At 41.2% G+C, this 13266-nt stretch overlaps 1 protein-coding gene and 1 long non-coding RNA gene across 2 annotated transcripts in view; one reads left to right on the forward strand and one right to left on the reverse strand.

The window, feature by feature from the left end:
- Positions 1 to 13266, reverse strand: part of LOC136373324 (kinesin-like protein KIF2A) — a 178589-nt gene that overhangs the window by 15663 nt on the left and 149660 nt on the right. The window contains 1 exon segment of the mRNA XM_066338219.1: positions 4445 to 4512. Coding sequence (XP_066194316.1) covers positions 4445 to 4512 — 68 coding nt within the window.
- LOC136373345 (uncharacterized) overlaps positions 1 to 13266 on the forward strand; it is a 253545-nt gene that overhangs the window by 8855 nt on the left and 231424 nt on the right. The gene's annotated exons all lie outside the window — the stretch shown is intronic.

Consider the following 13266-nt stretch of genomic DNA (forward strand, 5'->3'; position numbering starts at 1 on the left):
CTATGGCACCTAGGAAAGCTTGTGTTTCCTTTTTGTTGGTAGGTGCAGACATGGCTGTGATCTTGTTGATTATCTCTGTGGGGATTTGGCGACGACCATCTTGTCATTTGACCCCCAAAAACTGGATTTCTTGAGCTGGTCCCTTAACCTTGCTTCTTTTAATGGCAAAACCAGCTTTCAGCAGAATTTGGATAATTTCCTCTCCTTTCTTGAAGACCTCCTCTGGTGTATTCCCCCATATGATGATGTCATCAATGTACTGCAGATGCTCTGGAGCCTCACCCTTTTCCAGTGCAGATTGGATCAGTGCATGGCAGATGGTGGGGCTGTGTTTCCACCCCTGGGGCAGTCGGTTCCAGGTGTACTGCACGCCTCTCCAGGTGAAGGCAAACTGAGGTCTGCACTCCGCTGCCAAAGGAATGGAGAAGAAGGCATTGGCGATATCAACGGTTGCATACCACTTTGCTGCTTTGGACTCCAGCTCGTACTGAAGCTCTAACATGTCTGGCACAGCAGCACTCAGTGGTGGCGTGACTTCATTCAGACCACGGTAATCCACCGTCAGTCTCCATTCTCAACTGGACTTACGCACCGGCCAAATTGGGCTGTTGAAAGGTGAACGGGCCTTACTGACCACCCCTTGGCTTTCCAGTTTACGGATCATCTCATGTATGGGAATCACAGAGTCTCTGTCAGTGCGGTATTGCCGACAGTGTACTGTTGCTGTGGCAATTGGTACTTGTTGTTCTTCTACTTTCAGCAGTCCCACAGCAGAGGGGTCATCTGAGAGACCAGACAAAGTATTCAACTGTCTGATGTCTTCTTTCACCACTGCGGCTATCCCAAAAGCCCAACAATATCCTTTTGGATCTTTGAAATATCCATTCCTGAGATAGTCTATGCTGAGAATGCATGGGGCCTCTGGGCCAGTTGCAATAGGGTGTTTTTGCCACTCATTCCCAGTTAAACTCACTTCGGCCTCTAATACAGTCAGTTCCTGGGGCCCTCCTGTTACTCCTGTAATAGAAATGGGTTCTGTTCCTACATACCTTGATGGCATCATGGTACATTGGGCCCCAGTGTCAACCAATGCCGTATATTTTTGTGGGTCAGATGTGCCAGGCCATCGGATTCACACAGTCCAGTAGATCCGATTGTCCCTTTCCTCTTCCTGGCTAGAGGCAGGGCCCCCCTATTCCTGGTCATCGCATACATTGTTCTCTTCCTGTAAATGAGTTGCTGAGGTTCCTTCAAGAGGATCAGTCATATCATCATTCCTGTACCGTCTGGAGTTCTGTGCACGAGAGACCGGAGCAACACTGATTCTAGATGAGCTTTTTGTGGTAGGTATTTCTCTTTTCAGTTCACGTACCCGGGCTGCTAAGGAGGAGGTGGGTTTTCCATCCCACTTCTTCATATCTTCTCCATGCTCCCGAAGAAAAGACCAAAGGTTACCTCGGGGTGTGTATCCTCTCTCCCTGGCTGGGGGACGCCTGCTCCTAATCGCAGAGATTCTCGTTGGCTCTGGTGAGATATCATAAATTTCTTCCTTAAGTTCTTTTTTCAGTTTCTGATGGCCTTCTTCAATTAAGTTCCTGACTTGCTCAGCCAGTCTTGTTTCCACAGATGAGACATGGGCACGAACTGGGGCGGTGACAGTGTCCTCGTAAATCCTTAGTTTATTAGCCAGGACACCCACCTTGTCCTCACCTTCTCTCCATTGCAGTGTTGCCAGGTAACGTGAGTACATCTCTGGTCCAAGCCGTGCAAATCTCAACCACATCCGTGATGTGCACTGGACATCATCTGGGCTCTTAGGAAATCTCTCATCTTCTGCAAAAATGATCTCCAGCACAGCCAATTCCCTTAGGCATCGGATACCTTGTTCTATTGTGTTCCATTTTCCTTGGTGCACTAGGAGGTCTTCTTTACAAAGGTATCTGTCTTTCACACTTGTTAGCAGTCGCTGCCAGAGGCTGAGTTTCTTGGGTTTTTCCAATTCCTTGGTCAATGACCACATGCCGGGACAGTGATCCCAGTTGCCTGGCCTCAGTTCCATCCAGAATGGTGTCATTGGCTGCAGCATCCCAGATGCGGAGCAGCCAGGTGAGGATGGACTCATTGGTCTGGCGGGTGAATTCCCTTCACAGGTCACGCAGCTCACCCAGAGACAGAGAGCGGGTGATGATCTCTGTCTCTGTCTCTTCAGCTGAGTGCGAAGGTCCTGCTCCATCCTCGTCAGTCGCTATGCGGACTGATTTGCTCCTTGATTTCTTCTTCTGAGTGGTGGCAACTGCTACTGGTTTAGGCTGTTCCGGTTCAGTGACGGTTTGTGTGGAGATGCTGACAGCACTTTTGGTTCCTTTCTCTGTGACAGTCTGTGTAGTCGTCGATGCTATTGCTTTGCTTCTTTTTACCTCTTCTACTTCTTTAAGAACATGCTCCAACACACCATGTAGTGTTTTGATTCTAAGCATGGTGCGGGCCGAACAGAGAAAACCAAGCAGGACTAACAAGAACATCATGCTGTCCTTGGCATCCAGAGGGTACTCAATATTTTCAAAAACTGCTGTGTCATTCCTGAAAAGCTGGAAAAAATCATTCTTTACTCCTCCCCACAGGGGCTGGGTGAGATTGTTGAGGCTCCAGACGTAGCATCCTAGATTAGAACAAGAATACAAAACTGGGTATATATTCTGAATAATGTTCATTGCCTCAGATTTTATCAAGCAATGGACATAATAGAGCAGTAAAGCAATTTTAGTACCATATCCTGGTCTACGCAGGAGTATTAAGGCCGGCAGATAGTGCCCCACGTTCGGGAAAATATAGAGAGATAGGTATAAGACACATGTAAGCATGTCGGGCATCATAACAGACAGGTATCTTCTTCAATAAAATTGTAATTTCTGACTTTTCTTATTGCCTCTGCCGCACATTGGGCGCCAAAAATATGTTGTGGTTTTGAAAACAAACCAAGTAAGAGGCTCTAAGTCAGAAATAAAATTTAATGAGAAGAAAAGGAAAATAAAATAGAATAAAATAAAATAAATACAAAAAGAAAAAACCACTGACAGAGTCAGAATACAATCTGATCAGGGTGATGGAAACAGTCCAGACGAGGTGGTCTTCTTGAAACAGAAATCTTGTAGAAAGGTCTGGTAGCTCCGGTCCTCTGGGAATCCAGTGGGTGAGGGCTGCTTCTACTGTCCCAAATCCCAGCTTATATCCAGGTGAGAATGCTTGGCTCTTCCCCATGGGCGGAGCATCTCACAATGGGATGATGAGTCATGGAAGAGAGCCTTAATGGCCCATTAAAGAGAGAGATAACTCCCGGAGGGAGTCATGCAAAAGGCATTGATGGGCCATTAACTTAAGATGGTGATAGAATACATCCTAAACTACAACCCAGGACACTCCCCAAACATTAATCATAGAACTGCAGCTGTGGAAGGCCCCTTTCACACTGACTGAAGAGACAAACTTTCAGAGAGAAGTACAGGTCTCAGAGATGATGCACCAGGCTCTGGATGCACTAACTTCTCCACTGATTATGTCACTGTTGGATTAGCTGACTGTATTTAGGATTCTCAGATAATTGCCTGAAGTAGGGAAATATAAAATTTAGGCCACAGCAACTGCCAAATTTTCATAATAAGCTAGTTGAGATATATGATATGATAAAAGAAACATGATGGCAACTGAATGCAATTCCACCAAGGGGATGAAAAATCACACTGCAGAAAGGTATTTCAGCTTACACCCCAGGGAATCATCATGAAAAACTGCTTACCCCTAATGCAAGAATATACCTCCAGAGCAGGGGCAAAACTAAGAGAGGCATCTCCCAGATTCCTTGCAATCCCCACTATATCCATTTCTGGATTATGGCCTAAATGCAGTTTCTATTGGTTATTTTGTAATGGCTGTAAAAAGTTAAAAATTAATTTAAATGCAAGACTGAATCAGTAATCAGTATTTTGGGTTGAGTCTTACTAAGAAATGCAGGTACACTACAATTATTCAAGTAGTTAAAATAATTATACATCATGGAACTACAATATATCGGTTATTGATGGAGAGATGGGAAGACTGATTTGTGATCAGAATTCGATTTTACTCAGGTTTTCCAAGTCTTATATACCATTTCAGTGAGGTTAATAATTTCTACTACAATAATTAGGTTAAAAGATCATACAAGCAACTCATGCATTATACAACATCTTTATCGTAGAGGATTGATTGAACCTTTTCCCTTAAGCAGGTTTTTAATCCCATCTTCTCATAAGCTCAAAGTTCTGTTTGTCCTTGCCACAGCACCCTAGTCACCAGACTAGTTATGCTAATTAAGTCTGTCTTACTCTCAGACTTGTGTATTCCCACACAATATTCCAAATATCAGTGATCAACAGTCAATATATCTAAGCAATAACATTTTCCATACCTATTTGCATATCTCAATGTATTTAGAGTGTTTTCACAGGATGCTATCCCTGGAGAGATTGTAGCGATCTGGAGAAAACAAGTCATGCATTAATAAATCACTTTGTACAGATCAAGCGGAAGATGAATTTAAAATAATTTTTTAACTCCACTTTGATTTGAGATGTTCTACAAAAACTGTCTACTATGTACAACTGTCCTAATGTTGGAAATGATACAAAGTTCAAAATTTTTTTGTAACTTTAGTCAGTCTTCTTCGCCTTTGCCCCAGAGAAGGGAACTGAAGTTTCTTTTCAGAGGACTCTTTCATCACTCAAGATGAGATTAGCTTAACAGCTCAAGAGACTGGAAGTAGCACAGAAGATACACAAAAGATAACAGCCATTAATGACCATTACGACCATTAACGACCATAAACCACTCCTGGCATGGTGAGACACACCTGGTCCAGAAAAGACTGGTAAGAGAACCAAGGAATGAGGACCAAATTAACATCAGAGGCCAAGAAATCCCTAACCCATAAGAAACCAAATACTAAGAACTTTGTAACTTGGGACCAATGAACATTGAACCAATTAATTTCTCTGGGTTTTGACTGTATAAGTATGCGAAAAATCTAGTAGAATCATGTGTCATGGAATGATTTTCTCTGCACACCTGGGTGTGAGAAACAATGCTCACTTATAAAATTTCAAAGGTTTATTAAACCTTAACAAAACACAATAAAAAACTGAATAAGGAGAAAGAGCGACACTGGGAGTCTCCATGACTAGCAGCCACATGCTTGTCTACCAAATGGATGTTTTGCCTTTTACACCCCTAGCCCCTCCAAAAGTCTTGTCAGTCAACCCCTTCTTTGACGTCCGTTGGTGGAGATGACTTTCTTACATCTTGATTGGAGGTCAGGTGTTGCCATAGTAAGAAGTCAACCCTCCACAAACACCTGGACTACCAAGGCCATCCGGTGACAACAATATAAGGGGGTGGGGAAAGAGGACTATGGGAAGACATATTACAATAGTATAACTATACATCTACAAAACTTCTTCTAACATACACATAATATTTATCCCTTAATTGTGAGAGCCAACCATGTCATTACTCATCTATAACATGGGCAATGTGCAGATGAAATTATTTTTGTTGCGCATCCTGGCCAGAATAACATCCTGGACAGAATAAAGTAATGCCTTGATTCTCTATAACTAAAAATGTGGGAGAGGTTTTGTTTTTCATGTAGTTTCAGTAACACTAATGCAATGGCGTCTCAAAAAGAGACATGTCAAGTCAAAGCTTCAATTTAATTTCTTCAACCATACCTGAGATATTAGGAATCAAAGATATTTCAATTACTCCCATCTCACAGTCTTCCTAAATAATATGTAAATGCAAAACCCTAATTAAAAAAAATAAAAGACCCCTCAAGGAAGGAAATATGAAACTCAGTAGAAAGTAAGTCTAATGTATCCTGCAAACAATTGCCAGATTGTTTTTATATCTATATCTATATCTATATCTATATCTATATCTATATCTATATCTATATCTCTTTGTAGTCTGTTCAAGCAAATTGTATACTTACTTGAGAGACCTATTTTGGCCAGTCTATGACTGTACTTAATAATACTAAAGATAAGCATGTTTATTTCCCTAAGTTTTATTTTATTTTTTCTTAACTGAATATTATCTGTAAATAATACTTAATAACTCACTTATTATGAAACCTAAGTGGTATGTAACAAAAGGTTAACCAGAAGTAACATTGTAACAAGATGTGCAGGTAAAGCAAGTGAGATAACAAAGCCAGTGAGATAACAAGCGCCACCAAAAGCAAGATAGCAAGTTTTAATGGAACTTGCAAACTGCAAAATTAGCTAAAAACAAGTTAGACTGAAAAACAAGAAGTACCAGGCATGCGCTGAAGATAGAAGTAAAAAGTTCAAATGTGAGGAAGACTACAGAAGTCTTTATCAAAAGACCACCAGAAGACTTATGACCACCACAGAAGGAACTGATGCATATGTGAAAGCAACAAACTGTTGTAAAACTATGACACAGATTTATGCAAATATGAGTATGCTAATGATATGTTGTAATCGTGATGTTGCATGGAAGGACTTTTAAAATGCAACTGAAGGCTAAAGAAGATTGAGTGAGGTTTGTGGTGGAGAGATTCCCCTCACTCCCAGTGCTGAATAAACAAATACTTGCTCTATAGCTGTCTGACTATAGAGTTTTATTTTCTTGCCCAGTTTTGGGCATCAGTTTGGTGAGCCAGCCAGGAGAGAATTCTCTGCCTGGCTGCAAGGTCCACTGGAGCTACAGACTCCCTTGACACACCCCGAGAATTTCTCAGAGGGACTCCGCGCTCTGCGCTTCACTGGCTCTCCGCAGGGATAGATGAGGACCAACTGCAGGAAATTTAAAGTGATGATTGTTTTGAATTTTATTTCTGGTCTTGGTTAAGTAACTCCCATAAGACTGTGACAACTCAAGCAGGGTGCTGTATCACAGGCGAAATTCCTGAGGTTGATACATAAGGGCTTAGAGTCCCCTAAAATGAGGTCTATAGACTTTAAGTATTGGCCAAGATCTTGAAATTTTGGGTTTGATTGTTATATGTGTAATTTTGTGTCTTCTATATGACTAGTGTTTCTTGTGTGTATCGGTTAATAAGTTTTCCTTTCTTGCCTATGTGTCTGTTAAAAGGTTTTTGGTTTATGCCACATGGTACTCGGTTATTTTGTCTGTTGTTGTCATAGGTTAACAGAGTTTAGTTTTTTGGTTAATAGAATATTGCTCTGCCAGTTAAGTAGAAAAGATGAAAAGTTGCCTAAGTTCTAGGCTGAAAAATCTCCTATGAGTTATGGTAACAGACTGTAATATGAATATGCTAGAACAATCCTTTAAATCGTAGACAACATGAATTGGAGAGATGATTTGTAGATTTTTTGAGCAAAGGTATCTGTGATTTTCTGAGTAAATATTGAATTAGAAGTTTTAATTTGATGATCCCATAAAAGTTTTGAACATAGATGAGAAAAAGCCTCCTGTGCCAGCAAAAGTAAAAAGACATCTCTGTTCCCTGAGTTCAAGAATCCTTTGCCTTTTAAGCTGTTTATATTTAAAAGGTGACACCCCAATATGTGCAAGTCTACGGCCCATATGTAGTCATGGAAAAGACTATGTAATATAAAAAGTTCCACAACTGCAGAAGTTCCCTGGGAGGGCTGCTTTTGTGTGAGTTAAAAACCACAAGCAGACTGTTTCTCTTGTAGAAAGTTACCAAACAACAGAAAAGACTTCTCTCTCTCAAAGACTGAATAAAAACCTATTTTATAAGTAATACTGATGTAGAGTTCTGAGTTTTGCCTCTTTACATTGTTTCTAAAAAATGAACAGTTGGTAGTGAAAAAAAGAGTTGGTTTAGAAATTTCATTTGTGTTTTTTTTCTTTTCTTTTCTTATTTTCTTCTTCTTAGTGTGCTCCCAGAAGTAATAAAAAGCAGACACTAAATTTAGCAAAATAGAAATTCGGCAAATGTGAAACCACTACAGTTGTGCCGATCAGGACTGTGTAATTCTTTCATGTTAATTGCTTGTCAGCACTGTAAGCCCGAATACTGGTGCAGGTCAAAACTAAGACTCTGAATTTGTGGTCGGTGCAGTATCTGTGGAATAAGAGTAAAGAAAGGAACACAAGTGATAGGTTTTGCTGTAAAGTGCAGGCATCTGGATAGGACCAGGAATGGGTAGCACAGACAGTAAGGAGATTATCAAAAAGAGTCTATTGGACTGTGTTTTGGCTCATTGGAAGGATTTAGGAGCGATCCCTGGAGGCAATTTAAAGAAAAGTGATTTAATTAGATATTGTAGTCAATGGTGGCCACTATATAAATTAGAAAATGTGGAAAAGTGGCCCGTAGAAAGAACCTTACAATATAATAATCTATTGCAGTTAATGTTGTTTTTAAGAAGAGAGGGCAAATGAAATGAGGTTATTTACCTGGATATGTTTTTCACTCTGAGAAACAAGTCAGAGTGGCAGAGAGGGTGTGGTATTTACCACCACAAGATCTCTTATTTTTGGGCCTAGAAAAGGACAGCAGTAAAAGAAAAATGAGGTGGTGTTGTTCTTCCTGTAGTATAGCTCAGAGATGTCTTAAACTGAGAAATAGAGAAGATAGTGAGGTTGATCTTTTAGAATGACAATCTAACTTCCTCAGGAGAGTCCCCGGGCCCCTCAATTACCACCTAGTGGTAGTAGAATAAAAAGTGAGAAAGGAGATGACTCAGACGACCCAGATGAGTGAACCAGCTCAGGGACTCCAGTAACAGCTCACACTAGAAGCAAGACTAAAAATGTTTTACCAGTTATTGCTTTGAGACAAGGGGTAGATCCCGAGGGAAATGCCATAAAAGTACCTTTTTCCATTAGTGATCTGAATAGTTGGAGAGAAGAGGTTAAAAATTTCAGGGAAGACCCCAGTAAACTGGCAAAAGGATAGGAGTTGATAGTCAATAATCAGGACCCAGATTGGGGTGATATAGATTTAATGCTAACAGAAGTAACAGAAACTGGAAAAGAATTAGTGATTAAATCAGCTAAAGCAAATGTGTAGGGACAAATTGCTAGTGGTAATGTGGGCATGCTATTCCCTACCACAAATCCTCTGTGGGATCAGAATGATCCAGCCGAATATGCCTCGCTAACCAGATACTGGAAGTTAGTCAAATTTGGATTAGAGAATGCAATTTTAAAAGCAGCAAATTGGGCATTAATGTATAATGCTAAACAGGGACAGCAGGAGTCTCCTACTGACTTTGTAGATAGGGTCTGAGCAGAAATGCAAAAGTTTACAACACTTGATCATGCTTCAGAAATGGTGAAGCAGCAGTTGGTCTCCTTGATGCTAGGACAGTCCAGTCCAGACATCAAACTACAGAAATTAAAAGACCCAGATAATAGAAATTTAAAAGCACTAATGGGAGAAGCCTGGAGGGTATATAACAGTCGAGACAAGCAAGAGAAGAAAAACTTCGCTGGGGCCATAGTGGCAGCTTTAGAGCAACATCAAAGAGGAGAATGTGGTCAGGGATGAGGCAAAGGCAGAGGTAAAGGTGGAAATAGTAGAGGTGGCTCAAATCAGTCCCAAGGGAGGTTAGGGCCAAATCAGTGTTCTTACTGTAAGGAAAAAGGGCATTGGAAATGCCAGTGCCCAGAGTTACTGAACACTACACAGGAAGCTGTTGTTGCAGCAATAGATAACAGTGAGGGACAGGGACCGTCAGATCTTTCCCTAGCAGACCTGCTGGTTAAGATATAGCTAGGGAATGATAAAGAAGTAGAACTCTTAAAAGATACAGGGGCCACATTTTCAGTTTTAAATCAAGCTTTAATGCCTAAAAGTGAAAAACATATCCAGGTAATGGGAATCACAGGCCAATCAGAGAATGCCTTTTTCTTAAAACTGTTAGAATACAAAATTAGGAAAAGGATGGGAATACATTAATTCCTCTACCTGCAAAATTTGCTAAATCCCTATTAGGCAGAGACCTCCTTGAAAACTTAGAGGCAACAATTGCGTTTAGAGAGAGAAAAATTAAATTAAAAGTACCTGAAGGCAAATTGATTTTAGCATTAGGATTGGCAATTGACACAGGACCAGCAAACAAGAGTAACTATTTGGAGCAAATAATGAATCAGGTATACCCAGGAGTATGGAACACTGATGCTCCTGGAACATCAAATTTGGCTGACCCTATTAAGATTGAATTACAGACAGGAGCCAAGTCAGTGGTTAGGAGACACTATCCTTTGAGAATAGAGGACAGAAAAGGGATCAAACCAATTATTAGCACATTTTTGACACTGGGATTATTGAAAGAATGTGAATCTGAATTTAATACTCCTATACTACCAGTGAAAAAACCTAGTGGAACTTATAAATTAGTGCAAGATTTGCAAGCAGTCAATGGGATTGCTAAAAGTATCCACCCATTGGTTTCAAATCCCTACCCTTTACAAACTAAACTCCAAGATGATTTAGTTTGGTTCTCAGTGATAGACCTCAAAGATGCTTTCTTCTGCCTGCCACTTGCAGAAGAAAGTCAAAACATATTTGCTTTTAAATGGGAGAACCCTAGCACAGGCAGGAAAAACCAACTTGCCTGGACGGTGTTAACTCAGGGGTTCAAAAACAGTCCCACAATTTTTGGGAATCAATTGGCCAAAGAATTGGAACAATGGCAGTCTTCGTCTGGGGAGCGAACACTGCTACAATATGTAGATGATTTACTAATTGCTACAAAAACTACTGAAGAGTGCCTTGTGTGGACAATAAGTCTGTTGAATTTTCTTGGACTAAATGGTTGTTGAGTGTCTCAACAGAAAGAAAGCTCAGCTGGTGCAACACCGTGTGTCCTATCTCAGATATGAAGTCTCTGGAGGACAACAATCTCTGGGAACTGCATAAAAGGAGGCAATCTGCCAAACACTTAGGCCATAAACTGTAAGAGAGCTCCGCGCTTTTCTTGGAATGACAGGTTGGTGCCGGTTGTGGATATACAACTGCGGACAGTTTGTGAAACCTTTATACAAGCTAGTAAAAGTTTCTAAAAATATTGTGGTGTGGACCCCTGAAACAAATCACACCTTTGAAGAGTTAATGCACTAGCTCATGAGACCCCCACCCTTGGGACTTGCTGATGTGAGTAAACTGTTTTATTTACACATGAGAGACAAGGAATAGCCTTAGGAGTTCTGGCACAACACCTGGGTCCTTACAAAAGGGCAGTAGCCTATTTTTCTAAACAACTCAATACTGTCAGCAAAGCCTGGCCCACCTACCTTAGGGCAGCAGCAGTGATTGTGAATACTGAAGAGGCATGGAAGTTTTCACTAGGACAAAAGATGACTGTCTTAGTGTTGCACACAGTGTCAGCCATTTTAGAACAGAAAGGGAAGCATTGGCTGTCTCCCTCGAGGTTCCTAAAATACCAAGTAGTCCTGGCCAAATCTGATGATATTGAAGTTCAGGTGACCAATATTGTTAACCCTGCCTCTTTTCTGCAAGTAAAGTCTGAAGCTGAACCTGTAGTACACGACTGCCTGGAGACCATGGAAGCTGTGTACTCCAGCCACCCAAATCTGCAAGAAGAGCCACTCCCAGATGCCATGAACTGGTTCACTGATGGCAGCAGTTTTGTGAGACAGGCAGTGCGAAGGGCGAGGTAAGCTGTGACTACAGTCTTGGAGGTAATTGAGTCAAACCCATTACCAGCAGGAACCTCAGCAGCAAAGGCTGAGCTGATAGCCCTCACTTGAGCATTAAAACTGGCAAAAGGAAAGTTAATATTTGGACTTATTCCAAATATGTTAATAGAATTGTTCATGCCCACGGAGCCATATGGAGAGAAAGAGGACTCCTGACTGCACTAAGGAAGATCATCAAATATGCAACCAAAATCCTCAGCCTCCTCAAGGTGATGAAACTCCCATTGCAAGTGGCAATTATACGTTGCTGAGGGCACTCTAAAGGAAACACCCTCACAGAAGCAGGTAACAAATTTGCAGATTATGAAGCTAAAATCACTGCTGAAACAAATGAACCAATTGTGGCAACTCTAATACCTACTGTAGTATCAACTAAGCAGCCTGAAAAATACCAATCCTCTGTTTATAAGTGAATTAATGAAAATAAAACTTTTAGGGAATGGTTGGGGACAACTAGAAACAGGTCAACTAATAATACCAGAAAAGTTAATGAGACATTATGTAAAATCTGAACATGATAAGACCCACTGGGGAACAGAACCCTTACATCAATACCTAAGGGAACGAATTACAAGCCCAGGTTTGCAAGAGATTGTTAAAGAAGTAGCATCACAATGTGTGACTTGTTTAAAGAATAATCCAAATACAACAATTAGGCTAGAACAAGGGGTTATTAGCAGAGGAGCTTTTCCTGGAGACTTGTGGCAGATAGACTTTTCTGAATTCCCAAGAAAGGGGAGTTTTCAATATTTTCTGGTACTTACTGATACTTTCTCTGGGTGGCCAGAAGTGTTCCCTTGTAGGACAAATAAAGCTAGAGAAGTAATAAAAGTACTGTTGAATGAGATCATAACTACATTAAGTGTACCTAAGGAAATAGCCTCTGATAGAGAATCACATTTTTGTGCACAAATTGTACAAGCTGTCAGCAAGGGCTTGGGAACTGAGTGGCAACTCCATACTCCTTATAGGCCACAAGCTAGTGGTCAAGTAGAGAAAATGAACCACATGCTTAAGCAACAAATAACTAAGATCTGTCAGGAGACAAATTTGTACTGGTACCAGGCATTACCCATTGCCCTCATCAGAACCAGGGTAAGGCCAAGGTCAAAAGAAAAGAGTAGCTCATTTGAAATCTTGTATGGTAGACCTTATGGATTAAATGCCACTTATGATGTGTAGAGTCCTTTCAGCCACTCAGTGTAATACCCAGGGTCTGGCCTTAGCAAAAAAGACCCTAGCTACCTCTCCTGCTTGAGGGGATACTTCCAATGTGCTCTGTACACAATGGTTTGGTCAGTTCTGTCCCCTCTCAATGACCGTAGCCTTGTGGTTCCTTCCCCCTCAGTGTGTCTCCATTGGCTTCAGGTCAATGCCCTTACCTGCCCTTTGCTCCACCCCCAGATCCTCTACTTAAGGGGAGATGGAGATGGGGTTCTCTCTCTTGGCCTTGGCTCTCTTTGCCTTCCTCTCCCTCCCCGGCTTGGGGTGGGGGGGGGTGGGAAATAAAATGGACTCTTGTGCTTAACAAAACAGAAACTTGTTTTG

This window comes from Sylvia atricapilla, chromosome W, assembly GCF_009819655.1.
Source record: "Sylvia atricapilla isolate bSylAtr1 chromosome W, bSylAtr1.pri, whole genome shotgun sequence".
Classification (NCBI taxonomy): domain Eukaryota; kingdom Metazoa; phylum Chordata; class Aves; order Passeriformes; family Sylviidae; genus Sylvia; species Sylvia atricapilla.